This window comes from Helicoverpa zea, chromosome 2 (genome assembly GCF_022581195.2).
Source record: "Helicoverpa zea isolate HzStark_Cry1AcR chromosome 2, ilHelZeax1.1, whole genome shotgun sequence".
Taxonomy (NCBI): domain Eukaryota; kingdom Metazoa; phylum Arthropoda; class Insecta; order Lepidoptera; family Noctuidae; genus Helicoverpa; species Helicoverpa zea.
In genome coordinates this window covers 8,430,368-8,454,951 of record NC_061453.1, presented here as the reverse complement: position 1 = coordinate 8,454,951, position 24,584 = coordinate 8,430,368, and the positions used below count along the sequence as shown (strand labels likewise).

General features: G+C 38.1%; 1 protein-coding gene across 1 annotated transcript in view; it reads right to left on the bottom strand.

The window, feature by feature from the left end:
- Nucleotides 1-5,290: 5,290 nt before the first annotated feature.
- LOC124636248 (zinc finger protein 395) overlaps nt 5,291-24,584 on the bottom strand; it is a 49,859-nt gene continuing 30,565 nt past the window's right edge. Inside the window, exons 5-8 of the mRNA XM_047172240.1 lie at nt 12,987-13,084; nt 11,927-12,085; nt 11,749-11,836; nt 5,291-11,659 (exon numbers count right to left, since the gene is read on the bottom strand). Coding sequence (XP_047028196.1) covers nt 11,498-11,659; nt 11,749-11,836; nt 11,927-12,085; nt 12,987-13,084 — 507 coding nt within the window. The 3' untranslated portion in view covers nt 5,291-11,497. The remainder of the gene's footprint in view (nt 11,660-11,748; nt 11,837-11,926; nt 12,086-12,986; nt 13,085-24,584) is intronic.

Here is a 24,584-nt window from a genome sequence, read left to right as displayed (position 1 = left end):
ACGGCAGAAACAGCCCGCAATATATATATATACTTCCCTGCCGATTTCGGCTATGGTGACTGCTTTCAGTTATCATTGAGAGAAGAACTAGGATGATCAGCTCTTCTATGCGCCCTTTGATGGCTGCAGTACCCTATTTTATGTGTAAACGTGCGCGAGCATTGGCTGCACGTTAGGATACCGTCCACGTAGTTATAATGAATGGCTACTGGTGTTTTAGCCTTAAGAGCATCACGCTTCGCATCCAGTGCGGATTTCCTTTGCTCTTCGAAATCTTTGATCGCATTTTTAAGTAGGCCTCTCCATTCAGGGCGGCAAATGGCTTTTGTCTCCCAGTTCTGAGGATCAATGTTGCACCTTTTCATGTGTCTTTTCTGAACATCCTTGAAGCGTAAGAACTGGCCACCTTGTTTCCGTCTGCCGTTCTGGAGTTCAGAAAAGAAGATGCGCTTGGCCACCCTATCATCATCCATGCGTAAAACATGACCGCACCATCTGAGCTGTCGCCGCATCAGGTACGCTTCTATGCCGCAGACATTCGCGCGTCGTAGCACTTCGGTATTTCTAATCCGATCCGACCATTTGATTTTCAGAATGTCTCTTATGCACTTTAGATGAAATCGGTCCAGCGCCCGTATATGTTTCCGATAGAGGACCCATGTTTCAGCCGAGTATAAAAGATTTGGGAGGACTATGGCCTTGTAAACGGAGATTTTTGTCGAAAGCTTCAAATCATGTGTGTGTAAGACCTTGGCTCGTAATTTACCGAAAGCAACTGATGCAGCGCCAATGCGATGGTTTATTTCGGTATCAAGGTCACACTTGGATGTAATTGTGCTGCCCAGATATTTGAAGGTATTCACTTGCTTCAGCTCAGTATCGCCAATGTTTACCTTGACAGGTTCTGTAGCTCCTTGAGAGTCGCTTGCCATTACCTCAGTTTTCTTAACACTGATTTTTAGACCGAAACGACAACAGACTCCCTGAAGGTTAGTCATCAGGTGCTGGAGCTCTTGTGCAGAGTTGGTAACAAAACACAGATCATCAGCGTACATGATCTCCGTTATAAGAGCATGAGATACTTTAGTATATGCTTTTAATCTGGCCAGGTTGAAAAGTCCCCCATCAGTCCTGAAACGTATTTTGATTCCAGCAGAAGTTTGTTTGAGCGCTTCACTGACAACGACAGAAAAGTAGAGAGCAAACAGTGTTGGCGCAAGCACACAACCTTGTTTGACCCCACAGGTGACAGGAAAAAACTCTGACTGGTCACCATTATAGGTAACACAGCAGGTCATCTCGTCGTGCAGAAGGCGAATCATTCTCACAAACTTCTCAGGACAACCTAATTTTGCCAGTAAAGTCCAGAGGGCTTCCCTCGGCACGCAGTCAAAAGCTTTTTCTAAGTCCACGAAGCACATACACAAAGGTTGGCCTTGTTCTCGGCTTTTTTCCTGGAGTTGCCTGATGGAAAAGATGGCTTCGCCGGTGCTCCTGTTAGGTCGAAACCCAAACTGAGTTTCTGGCAATATGGCTTCGGAGACTGGTAAAAGCCGGTTGAGAAGAACTCTGGCAAATATCTTCCCAGGGACAGAGAGGAGCGATATACCCCGGTAGGAGTTGCAGTCGGAACGGTCTCCTTTGTTTTTATACAGTGTCTGTATACGGGATATTTTAAATTCAGGTGGTATTGTTTCCTCGTTCCAAATGCGATCAAAAATTTGCCAGATGTAAGTATGAAGTTGCTCCCCTCCGTATTTCAGCAGTTCTCCGGCGATGTTGTCAACGCCAACTGCTTTTTTATTTTTCTGCTCTTTGATGGCTTGAACAACTTCAGCAAAAGTTAGTGGTTCAGCAAGCGACTCGTTCGGCGGCAGAAACAGCCCGCAATATCAATGCTGCATTTGAAGAGGTGTCTGCTAATGAACGCACCGTGCGATTTTGGATTAAACGCTTTCGTGGTGGAAACTTTGACTTGAAGAACGAGCCACGAGGAAGACCGTCTGACAGGTCATTAACGAGGAATTAAGAGAGACAGTGAACGCCGATCCCAGTCAAACTACCCAGATACCCAGCCGAACACCGAATAATGTTGAAAAAATTAGCAGTAAAACAGCCACGACTCATGAATCGACCTTCACCGTTATTGCTCCATGACAACGCGAGACCTCATACAGCAAGAGAAACCGTTTTAACTCTTCAAGAACTGCAGTTGGAAACTATTCATCTTCCTCCATATTCGCCAGACCTTGCTCTAACGGACGACAATTTTTTTTTCTGATTTGGACAATTATCTGCGTGACAAGAAGTTTTCTTCCCAGGAGGCAGAACAAAATTCTTTCACACAGTTTGTGCAGTCTAGATCCTCAGAGTTCTATCGTAAAGGCATAAGTTTGTTAAAAATAAAAATACAATTTATTAGTTTTAAGTTGTATATATATATATATAAGTATATTTTATTTTATTTTCAATTAATGTAAATATATTGTGATTAACGAATACTTAAAAAAGATATAATCTCTGACTATTCTATTCATACATGTGTTTTTGTAATATCAATATTTAACTAAAATCTACTATTTACTATTTTGTTTATCACTTGCTAGGTTGCCAAAAGAAAAAATTTATTGGTCAAAACAAGGACTATGAATACTATGATAGAATTTATTTTCATAGCACGCTTTTATTATGTCAACCTGTCTACCGATATCTTCATATTTAGATTTTCAGTACAAATCGGCAATTTCATACTTTAACCCCTATTATATTATAAATTAATTAGTATTAATTATTTTGTATGTCTCTACCAGACCTCGGGACTATAGAGTCCCGGATTTTTGGGAGGCGAACGTGGGGCCGAAGCCAACACGCTGAAGCCCTTTTGAGACAACTTTAATGAAATGGTGACACAAAACCGACGATTATCCCTGTATACACTATAGAAATGTACCCAAGGACAATCCCCGGTTCTGTGCTAAACTATTGCTAACTATGGATGAAAACTACTTGGGCTATTGTGATGGGATGCTAGTGGACTAGGAATGGGGAAACTACGGGAACTATGGCACCTGCCGATAACAATGTAATAAATACACGTAAAAATGGCAGGTGGAGACTCGCCAACTCACTTACTGGGCCCCCGGGAATCAGTCGCTAAATCGCAACAAGAGGGCAACAGGTACATGAGCGGCTGAAGGGTGAGGATACCTCGGCGGACTTTAAACTCAGATCACGCGCTCCCTGTGGGTCCAGCATCACCGGCCCACTCGCCACTTACCACGAGGCACCTACCCTCCGAGTGGGCTGTTAACCCTGCTCTAGCGACTCCACTCTGACCGGCCGATGAAGGCAAGTCTTGACTTGCCTTCATCCCTCGCCTCTTGAGGCGGGAGACCTATCCCCCGTCATGCTTCACTCCGGCAGGCCGGAGATGGGGGACAGTATACTCTCCCTGGAGCACTCGGATATATAGCCCCGCGGGGTCACTACTCCCCGTCATCCGCCTCAGATGCCCTGCGGGGCGTATTAATTATTATTATTATTAATTATTAATGACTTGTATGTCTCTACCAGACCTCGGGACTATAGAGTCCCGGATTTTTGGGAGGCGAACGTGGGGCCGAAGCCAACACGCTGAAGCCCTTTTGAGACAACTTTAATGAAATGGTGACACAAAACCGACGATTATCCCTGTATACACAATAGAAATGTACCCAAGGACAATCCCCGGTTCTGTGCTAAACTATTGCTAACTATGGATGAAAACTACTTGGGCTATTGTGATGGGATGCTAGTGGACTAGGAATGGGGAAACTACGGGAACTATGGCACCTGCCGATAACAATGTAATAAATACACGTAAAAATGGCAGGTGGAGACTCGCCAACTCACTTACTGGGCCCCCGGGAATCAGTCGCTAAATCGCAACAAGGGGGCAACAGGTACATGAGCGGCTGAAGGGTGAGGATACCTCGGCGGACTTTAAACGCAGATCACGCGCTCCCTGTGGGTCCAGCATCACCGGCCCACTCGCCACTTACCACGAGGCACCTACCCTCCGAGTGGGCTGTTAACCCTGCTCTAGCGACTCCACTCTGACCGGCCGATGAAGGCAAGCCAAGAGGCGGGAGACCTATCCCCCGTCATGCTTCACTCCGGCAGGCCGGAGATGGGGGACAGTATACTCTCCCTGGAGCACTCGGATATATAGCCCCGCGGGGTCGCTACTCCCCGTCATCCGCCTCAGATGCCCTGCGGGGCTTATTAATTATTATTATTAAAAATCCGAGACTCTGTAGTCCCATGGTCTGGTAGAGACATACAAAATAGTATTAATTATTATTATTTTGTATGTCTCTACCAGACCATGGGACTACAGAGTCTCGGATTTTTGAGAGGCGAACGTGGGGCCGCCGCCAACACGCTGAAGGCCTTTTAATGAAAAGGTGATACAAAACCGAAGATTATCCCTGTATACACTATAGAAATGTATCCAAGGACAATCCCCGGTTCTATGCTAAACTATTGCTAACTATGGATGAAAACTACTTCGGCTATTATGATGGGATGTTAGTGGACTAGGAATACGTGCGAGGAAGCCTAGGGGTGCGGGATGTAGCGGATAAGTTGCTGGAGAGCTGATTACGGTGTATGGATGTAGGTATGTTTGATATTGTTTTACGTAAAAACGGCTGGACCGATTTGGTTGAAATATGTACACAGATAGTTGTTACCCTGGATTAACACCACGTGGGCGAAGCCGCGGCCGGAAGCTTGTATATCATAAAATAAGATATATTTCACTTTTCTAAAATAGTTTCCTCTTCAACGCTCAAAATAGTCGTATCTGCAAAGTCTTTTCTCACCTAAGTATGTAGTTGTCGACTTGCTGTCTAACCGGATGCAGTTGAGTACGTATCAGAGTATTACAAGGAGCGACTGCCTATCTGATCTGATCAACCAAGTTATCCGGGTAACCCACTCAACCCAGTCATCCGGGCAACCCAGTTATCCAGGCAACCAATATCCCTAGTATGTAAGTATGACTGGTTGTTAGCCTTACTGGTTTCTGACTACCCGTGACGATCGCCAAAGATGTTCAAATGACAGCCAGGACCTATAGTTTACCTATAGTTTGCCCTCCGAAACACGGTCATTGATGTCCAAGATATACTTGGGAAGTACCTACATACAAACTTTGAAAAGTTGCATTGGTACTTGCTTGATCTGGAGTCGAGCTTTCTATGTATATTGTTAAGGATAGGATAAGGTCAGAAAAATAATGCCACTGTGATTCTAATAATTGAAATATATTTTTTCAAGACACACAAAATTCATACTAAACTTATTGAGGTATATTCAGGCAAATAGTCTACTTGAAGTAGCACATAATAAAATAATAACATTTTTTAATATATATTTCATTAAATTGTGTAACATTTTGTCAAGTAGGTATAGGTAGGTACAATACTTCACAGTCAAATATAGTTTGCTATGAAATGCATTCAATATTACACATTACAGATAGAGAGCTCAAAGTGCATTAATAAGGCTGTTAAGTTTTGTGATGTACATATTTCTTCTTGTTTCAATTTACATTACAAGATTATTAACAACGTATTAACAAAAACATTTTGTAATAAAATTGTATTAACTATCGTTATTAAACCAATTTGGAACACATTCTGGACCTTCCATTAGATACAATATAAAATAATGTCTTAACTACGACAATCTCATTAAAATATAACATGCTCTGCTCACATTCAACATTAAATTTATAAATAATAATTTAGAAAATAATAAATAAAATTATGAATATCACAGTAGATTAACCGCCAGCTAGTTTCTACCATTTGTTGATCGTAGTAAACAAAACTTGTGATGGCAGTTAGAGAAAGTTAAATATGAGGAATAGAGCTGACAGTGTCTATTAAAACTGCTGTGATATTGACAACTAAATATGAAAATATAATATCTATCAAGAGATAAACAACATATTTGATCATGTTGCGTCCTTAAAACTACTGGTAACCATTAATAACGACGTATCGATGCATCCACCGGCTCTTAACAAGAAACTAGATATCTACACCATATTTCTGAAACTTACGTCATATTGATATAAATTTGATACATACTGGCTTAACAATTGCGTAAGTAACTTCCTGTAAGGTAGATATTATTATGTGAGATTTACATGAATTGACAGTCCTAATGCAAAAAATTAGCATAGGTAATTTAGGTAATATGCTGAGTCTTAATTCAAATATTTCCAAAATACGACTAGCACATTAGTCATGCTGAAAGTCTGTGGCACTCTCTAGTTGAACAATATTAATTAAAAGTAGGGATGTTTTCCACAAAAAATGCTAACTTTTCACATTACAATTCAAATGATACAGGTAACAGGACTTACACTGTTAATTTCGCGACAATTGGATTTTCAGAAGTCTCACCTAAACTATTAAGGAATAAAATAATAAAGCAAATAATATGTACTCTATACATACAAATTTTACAATAGGTAGATTGTATTAGCAATTATTATTTTCTTAAAGAGGTGTGCTATGTACTTGATTTTCAGTGTACATATATGTAAATATAATATTTTACACGATTGATTCCTGATTTTTTAAAAATCGCCATGCAGCCTGATCATAGCTCAAGTTGGTAGTAGTGAACATTCATTGGCAAGTCCAACACATAATACACTAATATATTATTTAGTGATATCGGTAAAAAGTGCTTTATTTTCTTATATTAATTTCATTCTTTTCGATAGAAAGGTATTTTCATTTAGCTCATCATAATAGCTCTTTTCCTTTTTTTGTGAAATTGTACTTTTTTTGGGTAGTTCGTTGAGTACCTAAAGGCAGATATTTTTTAAAGATAGATCTTTAAATAAACATATGCCATATTGCCAACTCGTTGTTAAATTAATATTACGCTCAGTGCTAGTGTCAGATTATGGACATGTCAAGAAAATATCTTTAATCACAAGTACTTAATACATTGGTACCACTAAAAACAGGAGACATATTTTCATAAACTATAATTGCCCACATAAACATAAAATTAACTTCATTGGAATAGCAAAATACATAAGGGATGAATAAATGATGAAACATAATAATTAAAATATACGCAATTAGGAGTAAATAATTACAATACACGATAAAAATAAGAAATTACAGTGTCGTAAATCTATGATATAGATAATATTAATTTAAAATATTTGTAGATAAAATTACATGCTAGCATGTAGGTACCATAATTTTAACGGAAATTATATTACAACAAAGGGTACTAAAAGTATGTATAAAACAGGTGAAGTAACCTATATTCACGAATAGACTATTTAGAATACAATATTTAAGTAAATATGCTACTCAACTAGAAGGTAAAACTGTGTTTACGTTGATAACGTTTACATAATATCGTCAGCTTTATGTAAGTACCGTTAGCACTAGAAATTATGGTGTTCCACTCAATACCAGGTATTTATTAGTATCTAAGACCTTTGTCAATTTACATATTTACATAAAGAAGTTAGAGAAGATAAAATAGCGGCGCTGTATGTAAAAAGAAAGATATTTAGCTTCCTCTCAAGAGGAGCGAGTTTTAGTGGGATTCAAATATTGCTGAACGCGTGCTCAATTCGACGACACGGATTTAAATCCCACCTGCATTATATCTGTAAGTTCTAAATAATATTTTGATGTACCTAATCAAGAACAGTACTTAGGTCTCAAATAGACAGTCCGTTACGTAGAAAGTGAATTAAAACTTGGAGCTACACTAGCGCTCTATCTAAGAATTTCATCGAAACATGCTTCCAAGAGTATTAGGACTGCGACGTGAGCCCATGCATGTGAACTTTAGGCAAAAAAATCTTAAAACTGTTTCAATTATGCTTTTTGTACTGATATGTAGTTTCTTGTTAGTATTATGACTTTGGTGTTGAGTGCATACAAAATTGAGCAAAAATTTTGGCTAAATAAATTAGTAAATTACGTAAAAATATTTACTTACAAATCATTTAGTTATTAAAAATAAAGTGTCTTTATTTTAAAAATAATAACGCCTAAACTACTATGAATAATTTATATAAAATAAGAAATGTTCTATGCATGAAATAATATTATGTCTCTAAACGTAACTCTAGTAGCTTCGAAAATAAATTGAGATCGGCATCGTATTTATGCATGAATATGAAATAATTGGTACGTAAATATCGTTGTAAAATGTATATTGTCTACCGACGATACGTATTTAAATATAATCCCGGTAATTATCTCTGTAAATATTGGTCTTAACTTTTTATTGTTACACATTGATAACAATTCTTATTTTGGTTAGAGGTACAAATACAGTGGTAGTGTTGCAGCTACAAGAAAAGTGAGTCTAAACTTAAACAGTCCACATGAGGCATGTTCAAATGTTTTCTACATTTTTGCGTGGAAATATGATAAAATGTGATCGACTATTCAAAGTAGAAATTGCTGAAACAATTTACAAAATTCACAACTGTGAAATAACAAATATCAACTAAATATACGTAATACGTTTACTGTACCTAACATATTAAATACTATTATTATGACTTCAACTTAAAATACAACTAGGAGCTACATATAAATCTAAGCTGCAGTTATATATTCTAGATCCTTACAATATGGCAGTTGTCAAATCGCTAGCTGAGTTGTTGCTTACGACTACAGTGATATTTTGGTTTAGAAAGCGCGGAGGTTCATTGCGTCGAGCGTTGTTATTTTGCTATTAAATGACAACTTCATGATGTTTTATCACAACCAATATTGCAATGAAATGTAATTATTTGGTAAGATTTACAGGTACATCACGTAATATAATATTATGATAGCACGATTTCCAAATACATTTAAGTATTACTAATAATGACATTAAGCACCTGTAACACATACTTTATAAAGAAATTTGGCAAGAAGCGGTATCTCTATCATATGAGTAATAGGTACGTATTGAACTTAATTTGTAATAAAAATTGGTGTTTACATATTTAATTCTGATACTGATTGATTGATATTTATATTTTATGGACTGATTCTTAATCGTCACATCTCTTTCATTTAGGCGGAGGAGCGGGGCTGTATTGGCCGTTACTAATTCAATCACTATAAGACACAATAAGTGCAAGGCAATGCTTTAGTTCAACAGTATGGTCACTTTTTTAAAATAAACTCTTATTGGTTTACCGCGCCGCGTATCAGAAAAAACATTAAAAATTTAAAGATTCTTCATGAATAGAAGCGGATTTCTGTTGTACCTTGTCCAATTCTCATGAATGCATTTGGCATAAATAGACTGTCTGTCTGGTCTAATCAGATCTAAATAGAAATTAACATGTTATTGAATCGATGAGATTAATAAAAAGGATTTTAACATGTTTCATGTACAACCAAGATAACTGATACCAGTAATCGTTCAATAATACAAGTTGTCCAAATTCTGAATAGGCACAGAACTCGGTACATATTTATCTGAAATGTGCGTTATTTGTATCAGCACCGATGTAATTAGATAGCTCATAGTGCATACTAATGAACACATGAACACATTACGTGTATAATAGTCTAATATTGATTTCACAGTGATTGTTACATTTACAATTGGCACATTTTAAATATTACATGGTTTGACAACCAGGAGTATTCACGAACTTAATACTTTTCTCTTTAATGTAAGCATTTTGTAATTTGTTAATATGTACTTAAAAATATATTTGAACCGACAAGGAGCCTTGGTAACAAAGAATCCATTCGCGTCGTGATGTATGCAGGGAACACAAAATTAAAACTTTACGCGGCTCTTGTAATTCATTACAGTGCCTAACTATTTAAAATATTTCATAAACTCGTTATCATGAAGCCGTACAAAAGTTTTCGATTTAAACAATTACATTAAGTAACAATAATATTTCATAATTATACTTTTATCTATGTACACATCCAAACATTGCTTTTATTTTTTAAATATGTAGATACAGAATAATATCTTTTTATATAATTCACTATATTTAAATTAATATTTACATAATTAATCAGTAATACTTATAAGTAATATTGCAGCTCGCAATCGCTTTTATTCTTACTTTTCCCAAATCCTGCACGCTTCTTTTATATTTCCCTCCTGTACGTGTTGATGTTTCTAATGTTACATTACATTCTATGGGTTCTTAATCTTATCAGAACTTTAAATAGGTATATGAAATTCACATCTCAAGTTTTCCGACGACGTTCCGGTTACTATTATTAGGCCTCATCTATTGGCGTATCGAAATTCATGCAAACGAACTCCATTTTTGCAGATTGTATGCAATAATTGAATCAGTATGTACAGTGTGGTGTTACCTACAAATTCTCTCGTCTCCTTGGAAGTCATAGTCTTGCGTATATGCTGCTCACCCTGTTGTGTTCACATTGCGACGCGACACAGAGCTGCCGCGGTGGAAACCCCCGGCGCCGCAGAATGCGCGAGCATCTCTTGAGTATTGTCTCCTTGTTCTAGTAGGACCATCTTTGTATACAACACAGATATGTTCATAAAAATTTAAGTCTAAACATGTTAGTAGTCTTTTCGTCGAATCTGAGATAACTTACGAGGCTAATTCATATATTATTATTTATATTTCGTTATTATCTAATAAGTCAGTCAATATACATTTCATATAATATAGTGATTCATATCACCGAAGTATTTTCGACATTGAATGTGGTCGAACAATCAGAGCATACAGTGGCATACTCAGTACATAGTACAATAGTGTGAAAACATTGTCTTGGACGTGTTGTCGATTAACAATCGAAGCAGCACATTCGAAAATGTGGACGGAATTGACTGACCCTTTACACGAGTTTCGATGACACTGTGCAGTGTTTCCCAAACTGTTGTTTAAATCAATACCAACTAAAATACCTTTATGATAAATGTGGTATTTTCAAATTTCTAGTTTAAGGAGTTTATATTGGTCAACTGGAGAAGATTCTATATTGGTCAACACTGTTGACAATGTTTTCACACCATTCATCTCAGTCTAATCTTACAACTACTTACAATGCTAATATTCACAGTCTCCGCTCGAGAGCGTCACACAATTTTGCATTCCACATGTACGTACGTCACAGTTAAGGCGAATCTACTGCGCTACAAAAATACGTGGGCAATGTCCATTATGCAGTCAAAACACGAGCCACATATAAAGAGCAAAAATATGTCTCCTTTAACTTTTTTAACGAATATATCTAAATTTTATGTCTCTGCTTATATTAAATAAAAACTTTCATTCATAATAGTATATATTTTCTTATAATTAATTAAATCATGAATCCCACACGGAATAGTTCTCGCGTTTCGCGATTGATCAAAATGTCTCATTGTATTTTGGTTAGATATAATTTAACGTCACCGTTCATTTAAGTTGCACTGCCCGCGCATATGCGTGCGTGCGACGCGAACGCTAATCGCCGAAACGCGTGCACGCTTTTTTCCACTTGCACTGTGTACACCAGAGATCGCGTTGGTCCATGCCATATACCTTACGACATTTCTTATTATCCGAGCGCGGCCGCCTCCCGGGACTGCCCGGTGATCCGCTCGCCGCTGATAACCGCATATGTTTCTGAAATAGTTCATTTTGGATTAAGTAAAACTGTTTAATTGAAGTATGTGACCGCAAGACCACATATTTTTAAACGCTTGTGAACTTACTGGTGAATGTGAGTTGGCCCAATGATGTGTAACGGGAATGCTTATTGGCCGGGCGGTTCCATTCTGCATTGTAGAGAGAAGACCTTGCCTGAAATTACACATGTAATGGTTATTAAAAATTATCTTTGACAAAAAAGGTTAGATGTGTAGGTACAGCAAACTGGTGCTTATGTTTTACCTGAAAGAGCCGACTAGCTGTCGTTGATACTCGGGATCCTCGTGCGGCGGGCGGCACATGTCTCGGTGGGAGAGTGTGGGCGGCGGTGCCGGGGCGGCCACCTCCCTCTCTGTGTAGTAGAACTCTTCTTCATGGTCACTATCGCCTTCTTTCTTTGGCCTGCAAAGTAAATTATTTTGAAAAACTATACTTTAATCGTCGGTTACTGCGTGCTTTTGCTAGTTCTCGGAATACGGTCATAAGGTATGATTTATTTTTACCTTATCCAATCATGAGATAAAAAAAATACACAGGCTGGTTTTTGTTCTTAAAAAATATTTTTGTGATTGAATTTATATATTTGCAATAATTTTGCGGTACTTGTCGTGTATATAAATAAATGATGTGCAACATATAGGAGCAGTAGATTGATATCACACATCGGTAACATAAGAAGGCGACAGGGCAGTTACGTAAGCCGGGCCGCGGGCGTTGGCAAGCGACCTTGCGCGCGCGGCCGCCCGCGGGACTGTTGCTAGCAACCTTGTCGCGAAGCCTCGCTGCTTCCGGGTCACCAAGGGCCGGCCTTTCAGTGCTCTCTAACTACTTTATTCTAACAATACCGATTATCAAGGTCCGCGGTAGTATTTTTAGTTACCTTTACAACGTTATTCGTATGTATTTTGTCAGTGATTCCACAACTCGTAAAGGTACGAAATGATTAAGATTTGAAGCAGACTTTCTCTGTTTGTACAGGAAGTAAGATGTTTGCTAGCGACGCAGTCAGGCTGTAACCTTGCCAGCTGGCTTGTTGGCATTGCACAATTATTATTGCATCTAGCACGTGCACTAGCTCCTGCACGTGACCTCATTTACACGTGACCACTGCATTATGTTATTTGTGAGTTAATCTAGCACTAGCATTCTAAACTGTTAATGCGCTTGCTTTGTTGGATAATCATTTCGAAAAATAAAAGTTTGCGTTTGGGTTAATTTTATTCTTATCATTTCCTTCGTTGTCTAATCCACCTCTTTACCTATTAATGTCCAAAAGTAAATAATAACAGTAGTAGATACCAACCCTAAATGTGTGTTTCTGATGTGTGCTTCAATGGCGGAGCAAGTGTTTGTGTCGTAAGTACATCCTCTCCAGGTGCACACGAATACAACACTATTTATCTGTAACAACCAAAAAAAATGAAGTTAGCAAATATGTTTAATAAACATCACTTTTCAGAAATATACCTAAAACGCAAAAGAAAACTTTCATGAAAAATATGAATTTAATTTGTCATCAAAAAGTACCGCGACATTTCCAATCCTGCAAAGTTACATTCTATCTGTGCCAACATAATAATGCATCTTCTACATTAATCCAATGTGTTTAAAACGAGTAAACTCGCGATGATATTGGTAGCTGAGACGGAAGCGACTCTAGGTCGTGGCCTTGCGAATGGATCGCGTATCAGTGCTGCCCCCCTGTATCTACCTCTACTATTTGTACACAACTACTAATCTCCATTTTAACTGTGACCACATCTTATTATCGTTTACATGGAATGTACGTATTATTCTAAGATGTTGTGTTCTCCTTTAACATCCTTCTCTAGTAAGGATAGATTCAATCAGTCAATCAAACCATGGTGAAGCTGGATCAGAGTGAAATAGCAGAATGGCAACCCTGGCAGCCATGACATGATACACAGGGCCGCAGTTGGCGTGTCTTGCCAAAGTTTCTGCATCGACCTTCTGCTCAATGCCGCATAATTTCGGCCGAATTGAGCTAGCTACATACACAGTTGTACATTACCACATACCTAGTGGTTTACAATACTGTTACTAAGCTGCAATCAAACTAATTTAGCTTGCCTAATACATATCACGCATTGCAACTGCAAATGGTCTTTGTTTAACTAACGATGACATAATACATGTCGACAGTTGCCAGTCATTATGAGGCAGTCATATCGTACATGATTGGTTTCTCATTTAACGTTCTTTCTCTTCAATAATGAGCTCATGCTATAACAGAAGGTTTACAGCCTACCTTAGCTGCGCCAAATGTAGCAACAAGGCTCGTATTAAGTGCAATGAAAAGTAGGTTAGGTCACGGGGGTAGAAGAGCGCCGTCCGGGGCTGCTGGGGGGCGGGGAGTCCGCGAACTGGGTCGAAGCACCAGGGCCAAGGGTGGTATATGAAGGTTGCGCTTCTTTGTCTAATTCATGAACATTTTCAGGCAAATGCAACTCGCTTATTCGATAAATAGCATTGACAATAAAATTTTCTAATTGAAAACTTGTAAGTTCGATACCGCCGTTCCAAATTCAATCTACGACACGTTATCCACTTGGAAAATCGTTGAAATTATTCCTTTTTCAGGATTGTATCTATGCCAAATTTTATCTACATGACATTAATCATTTTACTTTTTTATATTATTTGTATGTGTGACAAATCAAATTATTTTAAGTTAAATTAGTTTCGGTTATTATTAATCTAGATCCTGTCCTTATTAATTGTAGCTTTTTACAAAGGATCATACAGATGAGCTGGTTTTCCAATTCGATAAACACCTAGGTTTATGTTATGTTTTGGTCCAATTATTTTATTAAGTTTGCATAACAGTCGTATGATACATTGCAATAAAACTGTAAAATTTTGAAATTCTTATGTTGGCACAGCAAATAGTTTATTATAATATTGTTTGAGGTTCCCTCGTCGCAGGAGGTGGGGAGTACGGATCGAATGTCGGAGCGCGTGTTTCACTTCAGGAGGGCGCCTCCCTTCCCTTCGCTGCACCACTGACCTACTTTCAGGTTTTAATAACGATTCAATACAATTTTGCTTACATACAGCGCTATAGATCCGCTTTTACAAAGCAATAGAGCTGATGCAAGGCAGCTTGGATGATGCAAAAGGAAAGCATAGATGAACGTCATGCGGAACTGTTGTATTACTTGTATTCCACAAAGATTTGCAAGGTTGTGTAATCGGCGTACGTACGCATGAATTAATATATCGTCAAAGTAGTATTTAATCATGGAAATACACTAATATAGCGTGTATTGTAATAACCGCTTTATGTTTGCCGTTATAGAGCCCTTGTATAAGCAAAACTATAAAACATTTTCAGATTAACCCCGTTTGTGTATGTGTGTCGTCGGTACGCTTACACGTGCCAGTTGAAGTCTTTGTGTGCACTGCAGTAGTCGATGCCAGTGTGCAACTGTACCTATCTATGCATTTGTGTGTAGGGAAGTGATCGCCGCGAAATGACTGACTCAAACTGCCTATGTTGTTCAAATAGAGATTTAGCGAGTTAAATTACAGGGCTACATTACAGCTTAATATTTCCTGCTTTTAGTAACTTTAAAAAATAACTGAAATATAAATATATTTAGTAGAGCCCATAAAGTACGGACTTTGTTTTAGCATCCATTTTTAAATTGGACACTTAATTACCTCTAAATAAAATGAATACCCGTGAAAATTTGGATCTAATAGTACAATGATTTCCGTTAGAAAGTCAAAATTCTTTGTTTGCTGTAACGCTGTAAGCTATATGAATCTACCTACAACTAACCAGTCGAGAAAATATAAAGTGACTACGTTCTTGCTTAAGGTCTGTAAACAACTCTTCTTCGGTTGAAATTGAATTTTATGCTATCGAGATAGAGTTGAAGTTAGAAGTTTTGTGCTTGAACATAAAACATGCCGGGCACAAAATGCCGGTTTGTTATTGCGCTGTCTCTTTCCAACGCGAAACGCTGTGAGATCATGATATTGATTTGTTTTCATTGCGTCTCTTTTTTGCTCGGGCATACATACTAAGTCCGTTTCATCCGCTTGACCTTCCTTATTTACAGATACACGCACACATGCATATTCCTAACAGGGCCAGATAAGTTGTTTTCGCGTCATCTCCTTCTAGCTCTAGGAACGAGGCGAATGAGGAAGACGCCTTTTAACGAGATATGTTGGATTACTGGCTGCGTGTTGCCGGCCGGTACTTTTATGCGGACTTTGTGATTGTGAGCCCACTGTGCTCTACATGTGGAAATTATAATTTAGGCTACAGTATAACATCAAGTTTTATTGTAAAATCTGACTTATTCCAGTTTCCTGCATCATTCATATAATTAAATATCCCCGAGATGAGGGGCGGATGCGTAGAGAATTTGAATGATCACGTGGCTAGGCTTGATGGCGGAGTTTCAAAACAAGCTTTATTCACTAGTTGCATGTTTACAAATAAAAACCTCTGTGAATGATGAAGTTGTTTGAAAAGTAAACTACAAAAACCGTTTCCGATAGCCATTTCCGTAAATAGTAGGATAACAACTTTTGCGAAACTAACTTATTTGTCACAATAACCGAATAAATAAAGGAGACATCAGTTACGAATTACCATAGCAATAAAAAAAAGATTATCAGACTTTATATTTTAAGGATGATGAAATAGTAATAATGGATTGTGTTAATTCTTTGAATTTGGTTTAGAAGTCGCACAAAGAAATAGATGAGATGGCACGATGTGTATGCAGGAGCGAGAAAGCGCACGCGGCCTGCACCCCATAAGCCAAGGGACAACCAGGAGCACGGCAGGTCACTGAACTGTCGATGGTTTTACCCTTACAGTTTGACGAAACAGAAACAACTTCGTGATATTTGATCCCCCGGTTAGCCTCATGCAATACCTAAGGAGTTGGATCTTATTGTCTCCTGTCAAACCAAATTCAAAATACTTGTAAAAACTGCGGTTTGCCTCTCATTTTTTTTATGAAATGTTCGTAAGTTATGCCTATGACTTACTAAATAGATAATCCTGCGATATTTCAACTTTAACTAATTTTATTGGTATAAAAAATACATAAATGAAGGTCTAGATTATGTATAGTATTGTTCATATTTAATACAGCGTAGGTACCACGAAACATGAATTAACGTTTTTTGATACAAAGTTCCACAGGTGGCACATGGCGGCGCGGATGCATTGAACTCGGGTCCAAAACATTCCCCTCGCTTGCACCCCGCCGGCAGCTCCGGTGGGTGCGGGCGTTACACCCTCGTCACTTCATGCTTTCTTACAGCTTATCTAGCTATGTTGAAATGTTACTTCCACAATGTACACAAAATAAACCAAAATAACTTTGGACTTTGTGACTTTGGAGCGATTCGAGCATTATGATGTAGCTTTGATAGGTAACTTTGAAAAACCTTTGTGATGGTACTGCTGATGTTGGTATAAAATTTAAAAATTATAAATGTTTTTTTTTTTTTTCATAAAAAGGTGACATCAAAGTCGCAATGCAACCAATAAGTTATAAAACTTTCAGAAGCTGTTGGAAAAATAATATAAGGTGTCATAAAAGCAAAATATATACTTAACGTAAAATAGCGTCTTGGTAGCGAATAGCGATATGGCAGTACAAATACGCGTGACCAGTAATACGGTCAAAGGTGATCAACGTCACTTGGCATGTGTGTCGGCTGTGTGAAAATGTGTGACATCCTGATATCTAAAACAAGCTAGGAAATAGGTCAAATGAAGTAGGAAAATTGTACTTTATAATTAATTCACTCTCAGTTATAATTGTCAAACAATAAAGAATTAGCATGTGTGCAAAATTAGTAAAGTAATAAAGAGAACAAAGCTTTCAAACGGTGGTGGAAAGATGACGAATCAGACGCGTGGGGCAGTGCCAATCGGTATAAAGCCACAGCGTCGCCTCTTTGGTCACCGACCTCTACAGGTTCTAACTTGTACCTATTTCACTTTTTATTTCTCTGTAACTGGACCGGCCTACCATGTTTAATTTGTGGAATCGAATACATCGTTTTGAAGTTTATAAAGTCACTTAAATTAGCCCCCTGCGCATTTAATTAAAAACAATTTGTCAACCGTAGACTTCAAACTATACCCCACCGTTTCACGCGGTTTCACAGGGAACTAATCTGATGTATTAAGCTATATTACTAGGTACCAAGTTTATCAAAATCCGTTCAAGGGTTTTTGCGTAGAAAAAACATTCAGGCATTCATCCATCAGCCAAGCCAGTGATCCAAAATACATGTGTGATATCGTATTAACAGATTAATTTTTATGCGAATTAAATGGAAGGTACTTTATATGAAAATAACTACATTTCCTATAGGTATAAATTACCCTATCTATCTACGAAATAAGATTTATCTTAACCTGGTGCAATATAAGAACTTATCTCCTGAATCGATAATGTAGCACAACACGGACGAGGTAAAACGAATGTATTGATATCTTGAAAGATTTGGCAACCACTCAACACTTGCAAGCGACACGATTCAAGGCTATTAAAAGATTGAAACGCTCAAGGAATCTGGCGTAACAATATCATCGCAATATACATTATTTAGTGAAATGAGGAGTTTGTTGAACCCACGGGACTGCTCATTATCGCGTCTGATGAACTCGTCGTGCCATTGTTCCAGCCGGTGATATTCTACTCGTATATAAGGTATACATGTGTCACTTTTGTCAGTAGGTGCTAGCGTCATTATGCATAAACTACCTATCAGTCATTCTGATACTCAACGATAGTCAGTAAAGCCAATTGATATATTTAAAACGACAGAAGCATAAACCTACTTGTTCCAAAACAAGGGTGAACTAATATGATAAGGTAAACTACAAAATGTAAAATATAAACTGCGTAATTCATTGAACTAAATACAAAGTTGCTTAAACAGGAGTTGATACTCTATGACAAAGTAAGAATGGAGTGATCCTTAGATTTAAAAGCCGAGTGTAAACATTTGAACAGTCAAGAACGGGCAGTGAACCGGCCGTTGTGTCAATGCCCCGCCAATGCCGGTTAAAAAAACGCATTGCCTCCGTCTATCTATCCTCCGACAACACGATGCTGCGTAAGATGTGCATTTGTGTCATGAAAGTCGACTGCTGAATTAAACAGTATTTTCTATATTTATGTATCGTAGTACTTAATTAAACCTACGTATATATTTACCTACAAAATTGAATATGGGCACTTTTTATTTTCTTCAATGTCACATAGGTATATATCTAATCAGGTATCTTTACCTATCCATTCAGCAGTTTGGAAGACATGAGGAAAACCATAACTCTTCTTACAGTCGGGTATAAAGGTATAACATGCATATATTATACAAGAATAACCCGCAAAAAACCCTTTTTGCCAGTCGGGTAATTAATGTTGTTTTGGAAAGCCCACTGCTTATGGTTAATTATTATTTTTATCCTGTACTTTATGAATCATGATTCACGATTGATGCCCAGAAAGATACCTTGAAGTGTGGCCCCCGTTGTTGCCACCCACTTGACTGTCGTGTTGCACGCAAAATGGTAACTGTAGCACTTCCTTTGTTCATTTAAATTGTGCATGCTGGTAGAAATAATTGCCCAATGTGGTTATACACCCATAATGACCGTAACCGCAGCTGGTGTACCCGCTTGATACTGGTCAATGTCTTCCACGGTGTTTTTGACCGCGCCAAGGTCGCCAGGATAGGGGTACATGAACTTATAGCGCTATTTTTTCAAATTGACATAACTTTCACTCACAAATTTTTACTAAAAATAATGAGGTTGTCGAAAATCCGCACTTACGATAAAATAACCTAGTTATATGCGTAGGGTTATTAGAACGAGGGAGTTGTGTGGTGTCAGGGCGATGACCCGCAGAGCGAGACGGAACGACAACAATACTGAAGTTCGTGCAGTGGGTACCGCTGTATGCTGTTTACTTGAAACATTGTTCAATATGAAACGTATTTACGTTTGGTAATTTTTTAACGATTCAGTTAATATTAAAAACATTGGGTTACTGTGTTTAAAAATGGTTTTCCACACAAGAAGTTTTGAAGGATTGTTTTATTCACGCAGCTCTAAGCCTAATTGCGCGGAATCACATAGTAATCAAAGAGTGATTAGGTGATTGATTACCATACCAATTTTATTATTTGTAAGGGACAGAAAGATACCCATGGGGATGTAGGTATACCAACTATAAATATGAGGTCAAACAGGCTCAAGATTGAAACAAGTGTTCCAGTTATTCATTCGATCAATAATTTATTGAACGTGTTTCCATGAATTGCGAGTTACTTCGGTACACACATATTTTTAGATTTCCGATACATAATAACTGACATAAACGTTTGATACTTAAAACCTCATTTAAAGTACTGTATTGATAATATTGTAATAGTCTAGCTTTACCGCTGCTCACTACAATTAGGTACTGAAAAAGAACTACCTACTTATAGCATATTATCGGCAAACATTCAGATAACTAGCTATAATAATAGTGAACATATTTTCGGCAATCGCGTTTGTGACCTAAATTGTTATCGAAGTTTACTACTCGTCGCCTAATAATTATTTAATTAACGTTTATTTACTGTTTAAATTAACAAAAGGTTTTAAAAAAATAATGTTCGCACGAGTACGGTGTTTGTCTGTTTTACTATTCAAACTACGCAATTTACGTGTTCAAATGTGACTAGTGACGTAATAGCGAACAATGTTAACCGCGCACAGTGGGCTGATATAAAACCGTGATAGCGTTAGTAACGCCTGGAGCGTGAATGTTCTGTTATCGACTGTTATATCACACTGGTGTTACCTAATGTGTTTTGAATAAACGCGTAATTGCTTGACAAAGTGCCATGTGTGAAGATTTGACAAGCTGTTGTGCGCTTGGGCAGAAACACATGACGCGCAAAAAAATTAGCTCATTTTTGGCTGGAAGTAAAGGTAGGTCCGGGCTAAGAGACAGTTATAAATTCATCACCGAATTATGTCGACGTCATCGATTAAGCTCCAATTGAAATAAAAAATACAAACGGCAAAAGAGTAGCGTTACTGGCGCAGAATAGTTATACAGCTAACTGTTTACAGAGCCGAGTGATCTGTGCGCTTCTAGTACCGCAATGACTTCCGCGTTTTAAATATAGAACCCGAAGGTCGAAGTAATATTCGCGTTGGAACTACCACACGTTGTTTTCATGCAACATAAACCTTGAAATATCAAGCTGTATATTTTTTTGGAGAGATATAACGGGGCACAATGCAATGTAAACACGTTTCTGAACATAGCAGGACATGGCTTAGCAAAGAAAGAAACTCAAGGTCTAACTAACAAAGGCTTACTAAACAAACTATTATTATGGTGATGGTGGGGCTGCGGTCACGTTGCGCACGCGCAACGTTATCCACTCACGTGAGTTTCTGTATTCCCTTACAAACGCAGCCACTATCAGATGTATTATCAGCACCCTTATCGCTTTTGGATACCTATACTCGCTTTCATATAGAATGGAGATAATTATTTAACTGCTTTCTAAAATCCATCAGACCACAAATAAAAATATCACTAAAAAAAAAAAAATAGTGATATTATACCAATTAGTGATTTGATATTTGTTTTACCGTGTCCACTTGGCCAATAAGAAATAAAGTAGTCCCTTCAAGAATTTGTCTGTTTACAATATTACGATCCGGTTATATCTAATATAATAAATTAACTCCGTATGTTAAGTAAGTATGTATAGTCACATAATGACCGTGAGCGACACGCGGAAGTCACCTCGCAACGCCTTTGCAGATAACGATTGGTGTATTTTATCAGTAGTACGCGATAATACGACCTTCGTTAAAGCACGTATGTGCCGCGAGACAATTGTCACTATACGGGCTTGTTGAACAATGTGCCCTCTTCTAACAATTATAATATCCGAATGATTTATATAAAACCTTTAGATTATGTGCTCTCGTCAATCGTTGGTAAAATTAATAGAAGATAATTCTATTGTGCTTAAAGAACTACTTTGTGCATAAAATGGAAAGCACTGCCTAGTCTATTTGGATGTAGTACTTACTGCAGTTTCATCAAAATCCATTCAGTGGTATTTATGAAGGAGGAAAAAACTTCCATCCATACCTAGGGTATTAGTAAGATAGGAACAATAAAATGTCTCCTTTTAAAAAGGTTCGTAAACTGTTTGGTGCTTATTGATCTCATGAAACTACTATGACGGAATAAACCGCATCCGAGGTCACACGTGTCGCGGCTATAATGAAACTCGTGCAAATTTAAGTGTTGCATGCATGCACTCCAATCTCTCGATTTTTCTTATCGCCACTCAATAGTAACTATTGTATGGCAAGTCTACACCAGCCACTATGCGAGTAGTTTGGCTTTGTATCTGTGCTCTATCTGCTTCTAGCGACCACACTCGTGTCAAGCCCTGAATGAACCCTGAAGGGATGCTTCTTGAATAAAGGTCTACTCGCCACGGACCGATACATAAGTGATATAATTTAAATAGGCGTGTATGTATGATGCAACGCGCTTATTGTTACGCTTGGATGTGGCGACTACGTCAGCGGCTGGTGGAATGGCTCGTGATGCAGACTGTAGCTACGCACGCAGCTCTACGAATATTTGATCATGTGACGAAAGCTGATAACATTGTATTGACTGAACGCTATTCAAAAAAAATGACGCTCGGCTATAATTATGTCACGCTTTTCATTTTCCTTTCCTAAAGCTTTCATAGTAACAAAAATTAAAGACTCGATTATTGTGACGAATGCATAATAAATATAAAAATTTGCATTGCATGCAGAATGCTGGCAAGGCCTTGCTTCGCTCTAATAGCTGTGTCCTCCGCCAAGGTCTGCCAGCTGACGTCAGTCTCTCGCTCGGTAACAAGAGATTTTGCATCCAGTTATATTTATACTATGCAGCTATGCACGTCAGTTGCTAATGATCGCGCTACCATATTAGACAATGTTTTTGTTTCAGGATGCCCCTTTAAATGAAACATTAGTTTTCGCCGGCCGTCTTTATCACCCATGTCCCGAGGGTACTACTTCCCGCGCCTGGATAATCCTTTTTGCGTGAAAGAGTAACAAACATCCACCCAACTTCAATATTAATGTGATCGTGGATATCTGGATATAATCGTGATGTGAGCGAAAATCACGTAAGACTCAAGCCTAAGTGCGTCAGTATCTAGCGTAGTGCAGCTGTATTGGTAACTTTTTTCAGGTAGAGGCGATCTCTAGAGTGGGCAGCGACCAGGCATAAGTGGTGCGCAGGAACAGGTTCCGCGCGGATCACATGTGGCCAGGTCAGCGACCCCAGGGACGATAATCCGAGAGTACCGACACTCGCCGCACAGCCATTGACTCTTCCCACTCTTTTCACATTTAGGCCATAACATAATAGCTTCTGATTTCTGCAAATTAGTACGTAGCCTGAAGATTGACCTCTATATCTTGCAAATCAATAAACTGTTAAAGTTTAGCCTTTCGAGTAGACCTTTTTAGTATGCCTGTTTGGCATGGCATACGTCTGTATGCAGAGGTAACGAATTCGCTCAAAATGCCTTCTAAGGATTCTATGACACAATATCGCATATTGGTATATAATGAATAAAACGGTAGTTGGCAAGGAAACTTACGTGATAATTTAGCACGCCGGGCGACACGACGTCTGGGGCATGCCATTGTTCGGCTGCACCAATAATAGCCAGTTAGCAACGGCCAGCATTTGCGTAGGCGCATGCACGATTCTACAATAATACAGCAATGCATTTTCTAAAGACAATGCAGCACAGAAACTCAATATTTTCAAACAAAGAATAAGTATGTGCTTTAGTTACATTAGTAACCAACTTATTGTTTTACGGTGTCTATTTTTAGGGTTCCGTACCCGAAGAGGAAAACGGGTTAATTCGCTAGATGCAATTAGCAGCGTCATTACTAAATCTTGACGTTTAATACATTATAATTTTGTATTTAAACGGTGTATTCAAATAATTAGCAATGATTTTAACTGAGTATAGTCCACAGTTAGAGTTAGATCTTCTGTAATTTGCGGAATCTTCCATTCGTGTAGGAACAATGAGTGATGAGTAGGTACACATTCACAGTGAGTAAATAGCCGTTACGTAATTGAACAGAAAATATGTAATAGTAGAGCGAACCCGCGACGAGTCTCCGGTCCGCCCACCACGAGCATTTGGCCGCCAACAATATGTATACAAGGTTATAAACAGAGCGTGGGCAAGCCAAGCCAATACAATGCTCGACACCTATTGTAAGTTTGCTGTTCTATTCTGTGAAGATAAAGACGACTGACAATATACCAAAATCGAATACGCTGCTACTTATTGCTACAAAATTGTTAGAACTTACATCTATACTAATATTATAAAGAGGAAAACTTTGTTTGTTTGTTTGGTTGTAATGAATAGGCTCAAAAACTACTGGACAGTTTTTAAAAATTCTTTCACCATTCGAAAGCTACATTATCCACGAGTAACATAGGCTATATTTTATCCCGGTACGGGCAGTAGTTACCACGGGACGCGGATGAAACCGCGGGAAAACGGCTAGTATATTAATATATTTTATGTCAGGAAAGAGCTATACTTGTTCATATATATTGAATGTACATAAATATTGTATGATTCTGCATTGTATAAGCTAGGAGTACGGAACCCACGGAGGTTGAGTCCGAATCGCCGGTTGTTTTTATTTGGTTTGTCCAACTAGTTGTATGTAATCAAGAGCTCTATTCTACAGATAAATAGAAGAGCCATGACCGTAACGCTGTCACTGATCGTCGTTTAGCAGTAAACTGTAAAGAAT